Consider the following 20,662-nt stretch of genomic DNA (forward strand, 5'->3'; position numbering starts at 1 on the left):
ATATCCCAGTCAGCATCTTCCTACTTTCTCAGGCAACTGGATTGACTATCATTAATTTCAACCCCTGAGCACTGGTGAACAGGAAAGCAGTCAGGAGTGGCAAAGTAAAAGAGTAAGTAGTTTTAGGAAAACATTGAAAGAAAGATAGAATTAGGGGTGTGAAAGAGATGGGGCTTATGATTTTAAGGTGCAATGTTTTCCACTTACTCTTCACCCCCTTTTTTCCCTTGCGCTCCTTTTTGTATTGTTCCTTGAGTTTGGTTATTACTCCCTGGTCCACATTCCAGGCTTCAGGCATGAGACACTGGTCTTCCTTTTCTAAATAAAGTAAAACAAACGAAACATCCTTTTTCAATAATATGTCACTAAATAGTTTTCACTGAAGGAGGTAGCAGCTGTTGTCAATCTTATTTATACCTTGTACTAAAAATACACAAATAGCACCGTGGTTGCAAATTCTGCGAGACTGCATTCTCACCCCTATTTTCACTTGCTCAGAATTTCTTAAAAAATCATTTTGTGATGAAATTTCAAATGCTTAATCTCTGAACCCAATTAGTTCATAGTGATCGTTCACAGAACAATGTTTTTTGTTGTCATTTTTTGTTTTGTTTTTCCTCTTCTAACAAGCAGGTAATACTTTTACTGCTTTAATTATTTTTCCAGAGAAACAATTATATCCACAAATACATATTACATTACTAATCTAACCTAGCACTTACAGCATGGATGCAGCATGTCTGGAGTTTACTTAGTCATATCCTATTATTTATACAAAAAAGTATGTTTAAATTAAAGGGGGTTTTGTAACAGTTTACTTTACATTTCACCAGGGTTTTTACAAATAATTTTAGACATCAAAAGTGCATTTAATTTAAAAAGAGGCTGGAAAAATTTGAGATATCACAGTCAGACAAAGGAAGCAGCACATCTAGTGTTGGAAGCCTGCATTTTATACCTAAACTCAACTGAACTTCTGCCATACTTTCAATTAAGTCACTGATTCTCAGTTTCCCCTGTTGTACAACAAGAAAAACAACACTTACCCACTTTTGTAATCTCTTTTGAGATCCTCTAATGAAAGGTGATATGTAGGTACAAATATTAAAGACATTTACACAGCATACCAGAAGACTATATTTAGCCAGTTTACTGTAACATACAACTCAGAGGTGAATAATACCGTTTATGATTTATGTATTTTTACATTACAACTCTGGGTTTTCTTTTAAAAAAATGCATTAAATTAAGGCTTTATTTTCCTCATTCAAATTTATCATGTTTCATCAATATTTAATATAAAGTTTATTCCTTAAGCCTAAAACTGGTAAAGTGTTCCTTCCTTTTAAAAAACTTTAAAAAGTGGTGAATTATTCTCCTGATGGTTCAGAACAGATCATTTGGCTATGATTGATCTGTCATTTAAAGGGCTCTTCAGGGACTATTCAAAACCCATATGAAAAGTATTTTCTTGTGCATACAGTGATAACTTATCTAGTTGCAAAATCTAACATTTAAATGAATAAAAACACTCAAGACCTTTCATGCTATGATTCAGTCAATAAGTTTATGAGCATCTCAGTACAAAACTGTGGAAAGCAGGATTTCCAATTGAATGCAGACCACTTGATCTACAGCTATAATAGAACACAAAACTGTATCTCCTCAAAGATCTAGATTCAACTGACAAAAGCCAACCTACTCAAAAGTTAAGTGACTTTTTTTTCTCAGTTAAGGTGTGAAATGAAAAAGGCACACCCCAAAGTTAGAAATTCAATCTCAGATTTTTGTCAGTTAAAACAAACTATTAAAAAAGTTTGCCCATGTAGCATTTTCTGTTTTAATTTTTGTATTAAGCATAGTACCTAATTGATGGCCATTATAGTTTATGGTGTATTATTAAAATATTAGAAGCATGACTAAAAAACCAGTGAGGCCCCTAACAGGGAAGTAATGTAAGGAATGAATGATTACTGAAAGAAAATAAATGGTTGCTCACTCCTTTGGAAAGCGTAGTCTACGTTCTGCAGACACCACTCCAGATTATTCAGAAGTAATGCTGATAGCTGTATTTAGCTCTCTTTGGCCAACAAAATGATAGGTACAATACAACATGAAGGTAAGCAATGTCTGAGGCTGATAATCTAAAATCAGTGGTTCTCAACCTTTCCAGGCTACTGTACAGACATGCCAAACCCATGAAAAAATGCAGAAATTGGGCTTGTTTTTGACTTAATTGGTTTGCGAGTTGCTTGTTGGCTAGTTTTTGGCTTGTAGGGTGTTGCTTGTTGCTTCTTTTTTTGACCAGCTCCTGGCAAGCAGCGGCAAGAGGAGGTAAGCAGGGGCAAGGGGAGGAGAGAGTCAGGGGTGCACAGCAGGACCACCACAGTCCCAGACTGCACGCCAGGGGGATCTAGTCACATAGAGTGTTGGGGTTCTTAGGGACTGGCTTGTTTTGGCCTCCTTTTGAAATGGATTTAGCTTGATTTTTGGCTTATTGTGAAAGCTGGGTGCTTATTTACCACGTGAAAGTTGGTAACTGCTACTGTAACCCTTTCAGGAATCTGATTGGGTTACAGTATGATTATGTATCCCAAGTTCCACATCAATTAAAAACTACCTGCTTACAAAATGAGACATAAGAATTAGGGCTGTCAAGCAATTAAACAAAATCAGTCGCAATGATCGCAATTAATCACACGATTAAACAATAATAGAATACCATTTATATCAATATTTTTGGATGTTCTTCACATTTTCAAATATATTGATTTCAATTACAACACAGAATACAAAGCATACCGTGCTCACTTAATATTTATTTTTTATTATAAATATTTGCACTGTAAAAATAAAATAGTATTTTTCAATTAACTTAATACACGTACTGTAGTGCAATCTCTTTATCATGAAAGTTGAACTTACAAATATAGAGTTATGTACAAAAAATAACTGCATTCAAAAATAAAACAATGTAAAATTTCAGAGCCTACAAGTCCATTCAGTCCTACTTCTTGTTCAGCCAATTGCTCAGACAAACAAGTTTGTTTACATCTGCAGGAGATAATGCTGCCTGCTTCTTGTTTGCAATGTCATCTGAAAGTGAGAACAGGAGTTCGCATGACACTGTGGTAGCCGGCATTGTAAGATAGTTACATGCCAGATTTGTTAAAGATTCATATATCCCTTCATGCTTCAATCATCATTCCAGAGGACATATGTCCATGCTGAGGATGGGTTCTGCTCGATAACGATCCAAAGCAGTGCAGACCAAGGCATGTTCATTTTCATCATCTGAGTCAGATGTCACCAGCAGAAGGTTGATTTTCTTTTTTTGGTGGTTAGGGTTCTGTAGTTTCCGCATCAGAGTGTTGCTCTTTTAAGACTTCTGAAAGCATGCTCCACACCCCATCCCTCTCAGATTTTGGAAGGCACTTCAGATTCTTAAATCTTGGGTCGAGTGCTGTAGCTATCTTTAGAAATCTCACATTGGTATCGTCTTTGTGTTTTGTCAAATCTGCACTGAAAGGGTTCTTAAAACGAACAACATGCTGGGTCATCATCCGAGACTGCTATAACATGAAATATATGGCAGAATGTAGGTAAAACACAGAGCAGGAGACATACAATTCTCCCCCAAGGAGTTCAGTCACAAATTTAATTAACGCTTTTTTTTTTTTTTTTTTAAACAAGCGTCATCAGCATGGTTGCATGTCTCTCTGGAATGGTGGCCAAAGCATGAAGGGGCATACAAATGTTTAGCATACCTGAGACATAAATACCTTGCAATGCCAGCTACAAAAGTGCCATGCAAATGTCTGTTCTCACTTTCAGGTGACATTGTAAATAAGAAGCAGGCAGCATTATCTCCCGTAAATGTAAACAAACTTGTTTCTCAGTGATTGGCTGCACAAGAAGTAGGACTCAGTGGACTTGTAGGCTCTAAAGTTCTACATTGTTTTGTTATGGAGTGCAGTTATGAAACCAAAAAAAAAAAATCTACATTTGTAAGTTCTGCTTTCATGATAAAGAGATTGCAGTATGATACTTGTATGAGGTAAACTGAAAAATACTATTTCTTTTGTCATTTTTATAGCGCAAATATTTTTAAGAAAAACAATATAAAGTGAGCACTGTACACTTTTGTATTCTGTGTTGTAACTGAGATCAATACATTTCAAAATGTAGAAAAACATCCAAAATATTTAATAAATTTCAATTGGTATTCTATTGTTTAACAGTGCGATTAATCGCGATTAATTTTTTTAATCATAATTAATTTTTTTCAGTTAATCGCGTGAGTTAACTGTGATTAAATCGACAGCCCTAAAAGAATACAAAAGTGAGTTAGCACACTATTACTGAAAAATTGCTTACTTTCTCATTTTTACCATATAATTATAAAATAAATCAGGACACCCCCAGCCGGTTGAGAAACACTGATATAGCATATACAGTAGCATAAACAAGTCATTGTCTTTATGAAATTTTAGTTTGTACTGACTTCGGTAGTGCTTTTAGCCCATTGTAAAATTATCTAGATGAGTTGACGTACCCCCTGGAAGACATCTGCATACCCTCAGGGGTACATGTACCCCTGATGGAGAACCACTGATATTAACGGTTTCTTCACATCAACATGAGGTGAAGACATTAACACATCCATGGAAGAAGTATTTATAAATTCTAATAAACTGGAGGAGACTAACATATTGGACTTGGATAGAATTACGATACAAAAAACAATGATCAAAGAGGAGTTACTTCCATGGATGACAGATTAATTCAAAAAACAAATAGTTGTGCTAAGAATTAATTATTTTTGGAACATCTTTGAAAATGGAGAAATATCAACAGTTAAAAAAAGTTCCTAGAGAAGAGGCTAAATTATTATGGGCCATCGATGGGCTAAGTCCTTTTGACCCATGTACAGAAGGTCTACTCTATGTGTGGATCTTTTCCACATATATTGTGAGGGACGGGAGAAGGAGGGTGTATCAGTTTCTCCACCGCAGATTTTTCCCCAGTCTCCACAGTCTGGTGATTTGCTGGAGGTAGAAGTTAAGAAACAATCCCCTCATTAGCACTGAAGACATCCCCAGAAGTGTAACACAGAGGTAGAATAAAAATGGATCATGAAATATAAGCAGCATTACATTTAAGGGCAGGGCAGGGTAGTTTTGTTTGTGGACAACAGGCCACGATTTCTGAAATCAGGAGAGAAGTTTTAGCTGATCATGCTTTTCTTCCCCAGATTTGATATGGAATTTCTGCTCTCCTTTGGGGAAAAAAGGTTTAGAAATATGCAGGATATAGATGCCACAGTTGTCAGCAAACTACTTCAGACATTAATATTCTATGGCATGCCTATGATAATACACTTACATACTTCCTGCATGTACCATACATCATATTTAATCCATTTTACAAAGTGGATTTTGAACTAGTATGTAAATGCTTTCTAGTTTAGAAATCACAGATCTGATCAACTCTAAAGGCTCTCAGTAGTAGTCAGTCATGGCATTCCATTGTACCTGTTTAATAAATTACTATTAAAAATATTCAGGAAATTTTTGTTGTAAAAAATGTACTGTTCAAAGCTAGAAAGCAATTTTTAAACAACTTTACCATCTGTTTCCCCCTACTTCCAATATATTAAGTTATAAGACATTATTACATTTAATTTTTAATTTAATTTAAATCAAATAAGTGTCTTAAATGAATTGATAAAGAATTTATAATGACATATTGTCGCAGCTTATGATGACAGACTATTATAACTATAATTACAAGATGTGATATAAAGAACTGAAAACCTCCTTTGGATCCAGTTTTACAAGGACTGAAAACATACAACTATAAAGGAAATTATACCTTTCCATAACATTTCTATTTTTTTTTGGAAAGTAAATCTTTTGTAAATCTGTACTGAGCTGTCACCAATGTTATTAAGAATTTATTTAACACCTTAAATTACATAGGACTGCTTACTGACAAACTCACCCTATTCACATTTCAGTGGCACAAGTGATAGATACAGTATGCTCAGAAAGCAGAAAAGATGAAGGTTTAATTATAAAAAAAAATAAATACCAGTATGCCTTTCAAGAACTATTTTTGGGGAAGAATCATTGGCCTTTTAATAACTTAAGGGAATTCTTGTAGCTGTATTTAAAGTAACTACTTAGGGTCCAATCCCAGGCCCAGTGATTTCAGTACATTGAGGGTTACTGCAAGCCCAAAGCTCAAGTAAAGCTTTCTTCTTCCCTGTGACCAGTTCATGAGTGGCGAGAGAATTAGAGATATGCATTGGGCTATGAGGGGGGCTTAGGGAGCTCATGACCTCCCACCAGCAGAGTTAACTGCAGCCTCTCAACCCTTTATATACTGGGCCAAATATCCTCAGAATCTATCAGCTTGGCATGCAGCTAGTTTACGTAGTATGCTGGGGCTTAAATAATCAATTCTTCAAAGTAAACTAGGTTCTGATAATCTGGCTGCAAGACGTTAACTTGAACCACATATTACTAGACAATAGTTTATGAAATTCCCTAACTAAACAGGATTTAAATATATGCCTGCTATCTTTTTCAAAGGGATTTGAGCAATAGAATAGACCAAAATGCTCAAATTGCTGCCATTTGAATGGAAAAAAAATTAATTAAACCTTTATGACTCATACTGCTTTCTGTATTAAAGTGGGAGGAAGGGAAGCAGATTAAAAACCTCTCATATTCACATTCACAATCTGACAAATCAACGGTTTATAGAGCTTCTATAGTTTGGATAGATGGAAAAGATACTGGAACTCTATAGAGATTATTTAAACTATATATATTTGCATTATTACTTAAAATAAACACCTTAACAAAAATGTGAATGTCTTAAGAATGTGGGCATAAAGCTGCATACAGAAAAGTAACAATATCTCAGTCTCTCAGTAACAGGATCTCAGTCTACCACCAAAGGATTTACAGTAGGGCTCCTTTAAAGATGTAGCGATCTTGACAAAATATTGTTCAGTTTTTGTGCTTAACCTATTTTCTGTTTTTCTGGTGTGATCCACTAAGCTCCCTTACCCCAGTCAGTTCCATCTCCTGAACTTCTAGATTCTCCGTCTCCTTCATCTGATCCAACCAAGAAGTCAAACTCTTTCAAAGCTTCTTCTGTATCTCTGTCTTCACTGCTATCAGACACCACTCTTCTCCTCACCATCTAAATAAAAAGAAAAAAAAGCTAAATTAAACTAAAAATACAGCTTTGTATCTACCAGTACTATTTGCTTTCACACGTGGAACTAACAAAGTTAGAACAGAGGCAGGAAAAAATTAAACATAGGGTTCCTCTATTTTAGCGGCGGGGGCAGGGAGGAAACAGGACAAAGTGAACACATTTGATTTATTCAAACAGTAAATCTAAAGGAAAGTCCTGTCTAAAACAACAATCTTCCTCACCCTAAAGCAGTCAATACACAACCTTAGCACAGTAAGGGCTATACTGGTAATTTACCAGGGATAGTCTACAAGTGTGACAGTCTGTATTCTTATGTTCACCCTTTTTACAAAACTGATTTGTTCAGAATCATCTTTGCTGGGCAAAATGGTGGTGACCTTGCCTATTTGCTGCACATTTTACCACCACCATCTATGCTTTTGTCACTTCTAAATTGTATTTTCTTTGGTCACTTTAACACCATCTCAGTAATTTGTTAAAAAACAAAAAGTTCTAAGCTACACTAATTCATACTATACTTGTCAACCGAAATTTATTTTTCCTACAACAAAAGCAGACTGTCTAGGTTAAAGTCATTTAATTAACCAGTGACTTAGGTTTGTTATTGGTTTCAGAGTAGCAGCTGTGTTAGTCTGTATTCAGAAAAAGAAAAGGAGTACTTGTGGCACCTTGTTACTGTAAATTATAATGGTGTTTATTTCAATGAAAAACTGCTTTTGAGCAGTACTTATTTCACTTAGGCCTGATCGATACTAAAAAATTAGGTTGGCATAACTACATGAAAAATCCACACCACTGAGTGGCATAGTTAAGCTGATCTAAGCAGTAGTACAATGATACTCAATAGGCAGCCTCCGAGCCAAATGTGTTCCACCAAGGCTTCCTGTGTGGTCCACCAGATCCCCTTAAAAAAATGTTTATAATTAAATTCACGAATAGTGATGTGCTGCCTACCATTTGCCTATGATTTCCTATTTGCCAGAGATAAAAACAAAGATGACATTGTGAACCATGTGAAGCAAGTTTCCCTGCCTAATTTTATGGCAGTGGAAAGACTGGAGATAAATTACAAGCATTGTCTGTCAGTACTACTTTATGCTTTTAAAAATGCCAAATACACGTCTCTTAAAGAGGCTGAATCAAGCGATTTAAATGACACTGCTCAGCTATCACTGTTAGATTTTATGATGGTGAAATTTTCAAGGAAGAATTTTTGTGCTTAATACCATTAGAAACGTACACCCAGGAGAGATCATTTTTGCAAAGGTAAAAGGCTTATTGAAAAAAATTTTTTAGATCTGCAGAAAGTAAATTTGCTTGTTACAGACGGCAGTCCCTCGATGACAGAGAAAGAAAGGGCATTTATTTGTACTTCCAAAGTCAATCACCATTGTACCATCAAACAACTAATTGTTCCGTTATTTTAAAATTATATTTAAATACCACTGATTAGACAAACATGATTTATTAGGACAACATTTTCAGACATTTTCATTTGATCAATTGTAACCTTACCATACATTGTATACTCAAAGGGAAGTTTAGTCATTGTGTAGCAGTAGGATTTTATGTTTGTATTTTATATAATTTAGAATGACGGATAAAGAATAATAATGTAGCATGTATTAAATGTGTTGGTGTATGCTTTGATTATATCCTGCCAGCCAACCTTTTTGAATAGCAGAAAGAAAAGGCTGAATGGGCCACTGGTAAAGATACATCAGCCAGAATCTGTCTGTGCTGATTTCAAGGCAGTGACAGACCTTTGAGGGTCACCAATTTGTAATAGATTTAGCACCTTAAAATAAGTAAAAGAATGCCATGATTGTTTTCTTTTGCATTGCAGCTTGATGTTCCTGTTCAAAATGTTCTCTGTAAATTAATTTTGTTTTGTGTGTGAATAAGGAATGTGTGTGTTAAGTGTAAAGGCCATCACCGAACCAGATGGTCTAGGGAAGAACCGTAGACAGACGCAAGGGCGCCAAGAGGCTGCAACACGCCCCTATTAAAATGTCAGAGGAGAGCAGATTAACGACTCTAAAAATGAGACAGGCACCTATCAATGGGGACAAGATAGCTGTAATCACAACCAGCATGGAATAACTCCCTGAGGAACTTAGTAAAAGAAAACAAGCACTCGTCAAACAACAATTGATTACATGATGGTGCAAAACTCATTAGTCCCAATGAAGGAAAATCACTATATAAACAGGGTGCCTTGCCATGAAACTTTGGGTTCGTCCTGCTAAGACTTCCCCGGAGCATCGTTTTGCAACCAACGGAACCCGGCTCTGGTGATCAACTGGTGATCAACCTAGCTGGTGATCAACCTAGCTGGCCACTAGATTGATCCAGACTGGTAACTATAACATCGACTGGTGGGACAGTGTGTGTGTGTGTGTGTGTGTGTGGTGTGATTGAATGCATATGCCAATTGTTGTATCTTCAATAAACACGGCGTATTGCCTTTTCCCCTGAAAAAGATCCCGTGTGCTTCTTGTAAGCATAACAATTTGACAAAACAAAACGGGATTGGGTTAAATAATAGGGTTGGGTTTATTCATATATTACAGGTACATTTACTTTAAAATTCTATACAAGCTGCTTAAAAATGAAATGTAATAAGTTTTGGGAAACTGCAAAAAGCATTTTCCTCAAATTAGTTTAAAAATTTTAAGCAAATATTTCACATCAAATGGATTTCTGATTTAGAATTACAGATTATACTTCTCAACACCAAAAGAAGGCAGAAGATTGAATTAGAAGGTGTGTGGTTCCTAAAAAATAAAATTGATCAGTTGCTCATTAAAAATAATTAGGTTCACAAACTTCTGGATTCAAACAGAGCAAGTGGTGGCAGGAGGTTTGTTTTTTTTAAAATAAAACTAACAGAATAGACCAAAGAAGAGTAAAAAATAACATTTGGGGATAATTTTCAGGCTCCAAGTAGGCACGCTTACTTTGTGCGCACAAATTCAGAAGTGCATATCTTACGCTTCCAATCTTGCACACCCAACTAGGCAGATATACATTTAGTCATATATGGGGTGTGTTTAATAATTTGCATGGGGCACACGCAGATGCACATGTATAAGGGACACAGAATCAGCTTGTTTACTTTTCCTTAACCTCACACTTTCCTTTTACTTTTCCGTTCACCACAAGTTTTTCAACAATGAGATTTTTTTGACCCACCGTTGAGGTATCAATCATTGTTTTCTCTCTTCTTTCAATATCTTCATCCTCATCTTCATCACTGAACTCTGAAGCTGCATTTTCAAGAAATTTGAAGGTCTCTAGCAGAGAGGCAGAGTCTGTCAATTCTGGTTTCCTGGATAAAAAACATATTTTGAATAAAGAAGAGCAAAAACAAAAAAAAAAATTGCATTCACCAATCTGGTTGTTTTGTTCTGTAATGAACAAAGCTCTGCAACATAAAAATAAGTCAGTTGGTAAAATTGGACAATGATTATATGTAATTATATTTGTGGGCAAACAATATAATATTAATGATGGGTCCTTTTTTCTCTCTCTCTCTTTTTTTTTTTTTAAACACCCTGTATTTATTTCTTGCTCAGCTGCAATTCCCAACTTAGCTGCTTCAATTTTCTGAAGTATTTTAGAACAGTTTCCAGCTGGGCCCACATCACAAAACACCACCACAACTGGCACCCTTCTTGGCAGTTGCAGTAGAGAGCAAAAGGACTGAATGAGCCAAGACAACCAAGCTAGCTTTCAAGCATTCACAGGGGCACAGTAATCTGACAGAGCAGAATATGACTTCACTGCTGCCTGTGATGCCCCCATCTTGCTGGGAAACAGAATGCTCCAGACCCATCAATCACGCACCTTTGATGAGTACTAAATTTGCTACTGTAAAACAGTTCAATGGGGAAAAAAAAATCCGTTTAAGACTAAATTAAGTACTAGGGGCTCTAAAGAGCAGTTAACATTTAATAAAATATAATTTTGCTAACATTACTTTTGTCAATTCTAGCAGAAATCCAGAAAATGTCTCTGGAACAGGAAGAGTTGGTACGTCAATAATGGTTAAGAGAAAGAATCCAAGCTAGACCTTGTGACCATTAATCAAGGTAATGTTGATGAACATACAGTACAGTAAAAGAGATCCTAAGAATAAACACAATTAGTGAATCAGTACTTCAAACTCCTAGGATGAATAAGAATCCATAAAACTAAATCAGCCTAACACGACTCACAATGGGACAGAACTCTGAACAAAGATTCTGGTAGGAAAGCTAAATACAGATGGAAACAAGTGGAAAAAACTCCAAACCCCAGAGGTACACAGAGAAATGAAGCTTCACCTTGCAGACATGTTTTCTCTGCCTTGTGCTCTGGGAGATTTGGCAATCTAATAACATTAACTCCTAACGCTTTTACTTGTGGTATTCTTGCTATTTGGAAAATCACATAAATATCTAATATTTTTACTTGCTATTACAAGTGATGTCTAAAAATGCTGTTAACTGAAAAATATGAGAGAAAACTTATCCATTTTTTAGTTTATATTGTGCATTTGACAGCACTTTGTGTAAAGTCAGTTTCAAGGTTTACCCTGTTTAGTCAGCTTCCTTTACAGTTGGTATGGGCCTTCACAAAGCAACAGGAAAGTGAAAATTATTAAAAATTATGAGTATGTGATTTGAAGAAAACCGGCAGGACTACTCAAGGATAAGAGTAGTAACTAAAATTACTTTTAACTCAATAAAAATCAAATAGATTTTAACTTTACATTACCAATTATACTAGAATACCAAAAGAAAAAGCTTTAAATAGTTGAAAGTGAAACCTGTGGTTGAAAGTTGGTTGATGTGTGAAGCGTAATCTTGACAATGATAAAAGGCTGAACAGCAGGATAATGACAGAAGCAGCTGTAGGGACTGCTGCGTTAAGCGGGAGGGGGAAAAACAGGACTCAGCTGAGGGCACCCCTCCCTATAGCACCCTTATGGGGAAATTCCTAGCACACACATTGAGGGCAAGAGGACCAGGTGGTACAATATGCTTTTTTAATGATTTCAGATTTGGGAAATATCTGAACTCACTCCTTTTTGGAATAAAGAGCATAATTACCCTCACAGAACTCCCAATCCTCTTTGAGATAATGTAGAGCATACACCCCCGCCCCCAATTCTGTTCTATGAGAGATACCAGAGATATCATTTAAAGCTCTCACTGATATGACTGGTCTGACCATACCAACTTCAATTCCTGCCCTGAACTGTTGTTCCAGCAAAAATTTTGGCTTGGGAGCCAGTTGGTCAAAACCTTAAAACATAAGGCACTAGTCCAAAATGTATAATGTTCATTTGGCTTTCAAGGTCTAAAATTTAGGAGCTGGTTCAAATACAGTAAACTGTAAAACATGGGGCACTAAAGTTTAACTCACTGTTTTTAATGATGATGCCACTAAGAGCACATTGAATTTTCTTTGCTGCTTCTAACATGACCCATAATATTTTATAATTTAAAATTAAATTATTGAAATTAGTTAATATTATATTGAAGACAGTTATTGTCTTTATGACACCTCAGATCTTTTAATTACTGGGGCCTTCCTCCCACCTTGAATCTTTCAGTTGCTGTGCCCTCCCTCCCACAAGGAAAGAGGTTAGTTCCTTCTCAGAGACTCTGGTCAGTGACTAATAGTATCAAAGACCGAAGACAGGTAGTCTTAAATAAAAGCAGACTTTATTGGTAAATTACAGAAACAGAGAAAATTCACAAAATAAAATAGTTAAATACAGGCTCAACTTAGACTAAAAAATGTTTAAGCAGGCCAATACAGAAAAAGTCTGTGTCTGAACCACAGTTTCAAAGGCCTAATCTAGAGCACCAGAAAGGCTTCACATGACCCAGTGTAGACAGAGGGGTGGGAGAGTGTTTTATAGCAAAATCCCCTCTCCTACTTACAGAAAATACAGCTTTTTGTTCTCCCCAAGGCCTGCTTTGGGCCTCATATATATGTTACATCACTTTCCTAAGCTAGTTTTTGTTGACTCCTTATCTCTTCCTACCAACAAAATCTGTTCAAATGTGAGGCCATAGTATCTTTAAAAACTCCCTTCTCATGGTATGAAAGTTCTTTCAAGCCTGCCAAAATCTTAGTTGAGCTGTGTCTCAGACTGAGTACAGAAAACACATGCATACATATCAATTAGCTTATTCTTTTCCATGACTAATGACTCTAAACGTTTTGAAGAATTTTCATTACCATGCAGAGAGCCAGGCCCTTTATAATGCAGCATAACTGAAAATATGGAAATACATGTCACCAAATAAAACTGTAGAACTGCTTTAATATAATTTTTACCTTGTGTATAAAATTATGACAGGCTAGACAGTCTGTGTCAATCTCTTTGAAACTTCTAATGAATTAACACACGCTATACAAGAAACAATGCAATACAAACTAAAAGTAGGAAGTAATACTTACAAAATGGTTTGGATGTAAACTGCAAGTTTACTGACTGAAGAAGCTTTCAGCCCATATAATTATGTCCCAACAAATGTACATGAAAAGATAAGGCTGCTTGACTAGCCAGATCACTATACCATTCCACAAACAATTTTTGTAAAAAATAATTGGGGTAACATTTAAAAGTTACTTCCCTATTCATCTCTCTCCTCTTCTCTGCTTCCCTCTCCCCTATTTATTAACTTTTTTTGGTCTCTTCCTCTTCACTCCAGAAGTGCCTTGTATGAGGTTTCCAAAAACAAGGTACCAGTCCTGGTCACAGATGTGTGGCAGTGGAATGAGAGAGGCTTCTAAAGTGAAGCTGTTGTCACTGGCCTGAGTGTCTTCATTGGATCAATAAGAGTGGGACCTCAAAGAACACGGTAAGGTGTTGCTTGTTGTTTGAAGCATTACTCCTAATGATCAGCTAAAGCCAACTGGCCCAGTAGTTTTCCTTCAGAAGCCCTGTTTAAACTCATCTGGTGAGAGTGTCTGGGTGTGGCAAAAACAGCTGTTTTTGAAGCCCCACTCAGGTAAAGCAAGAGGGAGATAGGAATTGAGGAAAGGAGGGGAATAAAAAGCGATTTTTAGAAATAAAAAATAGTTTTTCAGTGTTATAATTGTTTTTATTTACTATTTGTGTTGAATTCACACACTATTTTGGAATTATTTCCTTCCTCCAATTAAATTCAGGGGTTTAATTTTTTTTTTCCAATAAACCATTTTATAAGTATGCTAACACACACTATGTATGTTCATCAGCCAGTACACAAAGAGCAGATTTATTAAATGTGTAAGTGCTAAGAGGATTTATGGATGCAGGAACTACTCAGGTATTCTGCCTTTTGGAGTAGAAAGACATTTAGTTGCTTAAGTCTTGGTTGGAATGGTTTATTTCACTCCAGAAAATAAATCCGGGTCATGGAAAAATGCTTAATTATTCTCCTGACATTAGGGAGCAGATTCCACGACGGTTTTCACTTGAGTTTATTTTGCTCATGTGTAAGTTGTGAAACAGAAATCAGCCTTATTAAAATAAAAAGGCGCAAATCCAGTTTGAGATTAGGGAGAGATTACAGCCCAATTAGCCTTAACCTTTAAAAAAGTGATTTTTTAACAAATGTTAGAACTCTTGGAATGAGTTTCAACTGGTCATTTAAATGCAGTTTCTCATCTTTGAGCCTCTTTATCAAGTCCTCAGCATCATAAATTATTTATTTTGTTATTAAACATTTTATTCCTTTATTCCATTTCACCAGTTTTATTCTATTATGTTTATTCTTCTGTCAATAATAAAAATATACCCTCAAAAAGAAATTAATTTGGACTACCTAGGATTCAGTTAAGGGGTAAAGTGATTAAAAATAAGATTTAAGGAGTAAGCTAAAGATACTTAAATACTTTCATGTTGCACAAGGCTACACATGACATTTTAGTGAGGCAGTTTCCATCTGTTTTGTTTAATGATATAAAACATTTGATGTGGGAAAAGCACTCATTCTGTTCACTGCAGGCATTGGAAATTTCAAGTGTTAATAGAAAGTTATGTTTAGTATCTGTTTTTGAGTGCATTCATGCTGAGAAGTTGTACTTATCTTCCGTAATGCAAGTGGGTTGATCTGAAGAAAGTGAACATAGCTCCCCTTTTAAATGCCATGAAACATGTGGGAACAGGACTATCAGTGTCAGGCTATCAAAATAATGTTTTCATAAATGGAATCAAAATCTTCCAGGAAGCATCCCAAATCCACATGATGTTCTTGAGTGTTAAAGTGTTCATGAGGATCTGTACATTAGCAGATATACAGGAATGTGTAAAAAGACAAATATTCAGCCATATGCCTAGTGGCTACTGATATACTAGACTATGAGCAGGAAAAACTTTAGCTCCTAACTTAAATGATTTTCAGACAATTGGAGTAAGTTGAGCATGGTGCTCCAAAAATACTGTCCAGCGAATCTACTGGAAATCCAACATCAACATGTGAAAAGCTGACACTATCCAGACTTAAAACAATTTTCTGAAGTAGTTAGAAACTCACATATCTTCAGTTAAGCATTTCAGTCTATGAGAAAAGAAAGTCACTGTCTTCACAGTACTACCACAGTAGCAGCTCTGCCTACTGCCACCCTCGTTCTCCCCACATAGGAACACTGAGATGAATAAAAGCAGCCTCCTAACACAGTCACCCCAAGCATTCCAAGCTTCTTCATGGAAATTTTCCCATTTTCCAGAGATGTAGCATTTACGGCCAACACTATAGCATTGAACATTAGAATCCTGGTACTCCTTAGGAAATTCTGCACTAAAAAATTAAAAATTCTGAGCAAAAAAAAAAAATAATTCTGAGCACAATATTTTAAAATTCTGCAAAATTCTGAAAATGTTATTTATCAATAAATAAATGTGGACGCTCCAGCAGAGCAGTGGAAAGCACAGGCTACTGGCTGCACGAAGGCGGTTGGGGTTCAGCAGGGAGTCTGGGTGAGTGGGGCTTGGTGGGGTGGGAGGTCCAGGTGCAGTTGATTGGGGCAGTGGGGTTGAGGGGCTCATCAGGGTGGGGCTTGTCGGGGTAGGGGTTCAAGTGCGGCGGTGGTCTTGGTGCAGCGGTGCGGGTCCAGATGCAGAGGAGGTGGGCATTGTGGGGGGGGTCTGGGTGCAGGGGGGTGAGGTTTGGCAGGGAGGTCTGGATGCTTGGGGGATGGACAGATGGGGAGCAGATCCCCATACAATGACCTCCTCCCTCTCCCCCCGCCCCGCAGCTGAGGAGCAATGGGGGCAGGAAGTGGAGTGGGGGGAAAGCATGTGGAGTTTTCTGCAGCTGGGGAAGATTCGGGGGGTGGGTCTAACGTGGCCCCAACCACTCCTAGCAGGGGAAGAGCAAGTCTCATCTTTCCCCCTCCCCAGCCCAGCTGGGACTAGTAGCTGAGCCCAACATAGGTAGGAGCCACCTGCTGGGGAATCCCCAGCCCCCCCATGGTGATTTATCTCTGCTGGCTGCTCCAGGCACCCAAACTGATGTGCCTGCGCTGCGGCTTCCTTTTGTTTCTCCACCATTTTCTGTGGGCAAGCAAAGAAATCTGCAGGGGCCATGAAGTCTGCACATATAAAGTAGCGCAGAATTCCCCCAGGAGTAAATGCTGGCCATGAACATAGGTCAGGTGAGATATGGTATAATGGATGTGTGCACAACAGGCAAAATAATTTTTCCCTCTTAAAAAAAAACCCTAAAAAATAAAGAGATTACATCGTTGAGAGGAGAAGAGTATCCTCCTTTCCTCCCAGAAACCTGACATCTGGCCAGTTTGATTTCATGCAGGGACAAGGGAAGACGACAGGGTTTATCCGAACAACAGTAAGAGACATTTGGTAGAGGACAGGAGGGAAATGAGAGATGTCGGTCTATATGGTGGAAGGCAGTGGACTAGTGCCAAGAGAGGCTGAGGTAGCAACAGCAATTGCTGCACTTGGTGCAATGCTCGTACGTAAGATACTGTGCTAGAAGCAGACAGTATAAAAGCATCACATGAGGTCCTCTTTCTGGGGATCACCTCCAAGTGCAAAATTTGACTGGCATTTGTCAGACAAATTCATTCACCACTGGCATGCAGGCAAGTCCTTTTATTAAACCTTGACTGCCACCATGGTGGATTGATTTAAACCATGATTTAAAAGCATCAAGTGGAAAGCCTAGATTTAAATAATCAATTTTAAATCAAATTGTACTTCTACTATTTTCTAAGAAAGGTATACGCTCATTGGCTGGTAAAACCATTAAAATACATGGACATGCAATAAAATAGAGCCTTTACGCTAGATTTGATACATCATTTTGCTATCTAGGAAGCATACATTTATTTATATATATTTGTTTAAGCAATTATATAGATTAATATTTTCAGATTCATATTAATTGTACATTTTCAGTATGTTAGAAAATGTTGAGTGATTTACTGTTCATTTAAAGATACAGACTCACTGAAATGTAGAGCTGGAAGAGACCCTGAGAGGTTACCAAGTCCAGCCCCCTCTGCTGAGGCAGGACCAAGTAAATCTAGATCAGGGGTCCGGCAACCTTTCAGAACTGGTGTGCCGAGTCTTCATTTATTTACTTTAATTTAAGGTTTCGCGTGCCAGTAATACATTTTAACGTTTTTTAGAAGGCCTCTCGCTATAAGTCTATATATTATATAACTAAACTATTGTTGTATGTGAAGTAAACAAGGTTTTCAAAATGTTTAAGAAGCTTCATTTAAAATTAAATTAAAATGCTGATCTTATGCCGCCGGCCTGCTCAGCCCGCTGCCAGCCTGGGGTTCCGCTCACCTAGGCCGGCAGCAGGCTGAGTGGAGCCTGCGGCCAGGACCCCGCTGGCAAGGGGCTGGCAGCCAGAACCCCAGACCGGCAGCAGGCTGAGTGGGGCCGGCGCCCGGGACCCCAGACCAGCATGTGCGGCTCAGCCCGCTGCCAGTCTGGGGTTCCGGCCACCGGCTCCTGCCAGCCAGGGTCCCGGCTACCGGCCCTGCTGAGCCCGCTGCCGGCCTGGGATCCCAACCCTGCCCCATAGAGTGGGTACCTAGCTTCTCCCTGGTTCTAGCCCATTCTCTTCTTCTCTCTCTGCACTGAGCTGAGGGTGGGAGTGCACTGAGCACAGGGCTGGGGGTGAAGGAGCAGGCTGGGGGCTGGGGTTTAGGGTCTGGCCAAGAGCTACAATGAGGGAGGGGGCTCAGGGTTGGGGCAGGAGGTTTGGGTGTGGAGTGCTTACCTGGACAGCTCCCATTTGGTGCGAGGGGTGCAGGCAGGAATGTGTGTGTGTGGGGGGGGGGGGTGTGCAGGAGCTCCCGTTTGGTGCTCAGGGTGTGGGTGAGTATGTGGAGGGGTGCAAGAATCAGGGCATGGGGTGTGGGAGGCTAGGTACGTGTGGGGGTGCTGGAGTTAAGGCTGGGGTGTGTGGGGGGTGCAGGGGTCAGGACAGAGGGCTGGGTGTGTGTGTGAGGGGGTGCCAGGATCAGAGCAGAGAGCTGCGGGGGGTGAGGAGGGTGCAGGAGTCAGGGCAGACAGCTGGGGGTGTGTGAGGGAGGTGCAGGGGTCAGTGCAGAGGGCTGGGGGTGTGGGCTAGGGTCCTGGGGGTGCTCCCAGCCCCCTGCCCAGAGTGGCTTACGGCAGGGGGTTGGAGGGGATATGCCCTGATTTCCCCCCCTTCCCCACAGCCCTGTCCCCACTTCTTCTCCGCCTCCTCCCTGGAGCAGCAAGCGCATTGCAGCTCTCTTTCTCCCCCTCCCCCGCAAGGGCCATCAGCTGATCAGTGGCAGGGAGGGAGAGGAGGAGGGGCAGGAACCCAGCACGGCAGGGGAGGGGGGACCTTGCCTGCTGTGCAACAGCAGCTGGCAGGACCAAGCTTCTTCACCCTGCCCCTGCGGGTGGGGGTGGGGGGCTGGGAGAAGAGCGGGCCGGGGCGGGCAGGATTTTTAATGGCACGCTGCTGCCTGCCGGGGTCCCGGCCTGGGTTCAGCAGCGGGCTGAGCGGGGCCGGCGGCTGGGACCCGGCAGGCAGCAGCATGCCACTAAAAATCAGCTTGCGTGCCATCTTTGGCATGCGTGCCATAGGTTGCCGACCCCTGATCTAGACCATCCCTGACAGGTGTTTATCCAAACTGTTCTTTTCCTTTACTAGATAATTAACTTTTTGGTCATGATTTGTGTCAAGCTGTATAAGGATGATAATTGGAATTTAAACACACAAAACAGCACATAAAATTTATTTTTTATTAACCAGAACAACCTTAAATGTTTTGGATATATAAAATTAACATGTTTCACATTTACATCTAAATGATATATTAAACAGCCGAACTAACTGCAATCAGTGAATTAAACTGATTATTTCAGGGCAGCCTGGGAAAACTTTCAAATATGCTTAAGTGAAAGTGACTGGAACGTAAGTCCCTACTTGCCTAAGACTCTTGAAAATGAGTTACTTAGACTGACTTATTGTGCCATATTAATAAAGCTTGACCTCACAAGCTAGAAACAGGGGACAACATTTTTCTTTACACAGAAAAGCAGCCTTGAATTCAGTTTTTGATAGAGGCTCATGGATTCAGCACTTTTTTTTATTATTGAGATGTTTTAAGAGAATATAGTAAGTTTAGGCCTCAACATATTCTGTATTAAATTCAGATTTCCTTTTAAGTAGGTTTTCTTTAAAAAAAAAATTTAAAAATTAAAAATTCAATATTTTCATAAAAAATGGATTTTTATCCACTTTGATTACAAATCAATTATTTATGTGTACTTTTACTGTAACATTATTACATAATAGGAAGGTAGCCTAGACATGTTCAAGTCCTGAGAAAAGTTATAAGTTATCACATTACAGAAGCCCCTTTAGCATCGCATCTTATCTGACTGTATTGAAGGTTTACATTTCACTGGCTAACAGTTCTTCACTTGGCATCCTCCAGTTTTGTACTACCTTTCCTACAGTATTAATTTACTACAAACTGAAATGGTATTAGCTAATTACTAACAACTTACATTCCAATAATAATAAAAGACACGTGGAAAATGTAAGTAATGACCATACTGTAGCTTTAAGTGTTTAACTCTCAAGATTTCCTCCCAACATTACATCTGTACATATTGAATGAGTTCTCTTTGTGTGGTAGTCACTTTGGCCAATCTGCTCTTTCTGTAAATGTCTCTCTCTCTCTCTATATATATATATTACACACACACACTGTATATATATAAAAATCTTTTAAACATTATAACTTAGTGTGTCCTCTGTGCTTTCCCCTTCTTTTACTCTGAGATCTCTTTTCCCTCAAACTGTAACATGTTTCCTCTCTTTCCTTCTGTGCCTTTCAAAGTCCCTCTTTCCCCCTAGTTTGTGGTCTTTACTTCCTTCACCCATGTTCTTTTCCATCCCTTCTCAATCTGTCTCAG

The 20,662-nt window shown here is 38.6% G+C and overlaps 1 protein-coding gene across 2 annotated transcripts in view; it reads right to left on the reverse strand.

Moving 5' to 3' along the window:
* The window catches only part of STRN (striatin), a 107,616-nt gene that overhangs the window by 31,145 nt on the left and 55,809 nt on the right, over positions 1-20,662 (reverse strand). For both annotated transcript variants that reach the window (XM_037895432.2, XM_037895431.2), the window contains exons 6-8: positions 10,429-10,564; positions 7,080-7,215; positions 208-318 (exon numbers count right to left, since the gene is read on the reverse strand). In XM_037895432.2, coding sequence (XP_037751360.1) covers positions 208-318; positions 7,080-7,215; positions 10,429-10,564 — 383 coding nt within the window. The remainder of the gene's footprint in view (positions 1-207; positions 319-7,079; positions 7,216-10,428; positions 10,565-20,662) is intronic.

This window comes from Chelonia mydas, chromosome 3 (assembly GCF_015237465.2).
Source record: "Chelonia mydas isolate rCheMyd1 chromosome 3, rCheMyd1.pri.v2, whole genome shotgun sequence".
Lineage (NCBI taxonomy): Eukaryota > Metazoa > Chordata > Testudines > Cheloniidae > Chelonia > Chelonia mydas.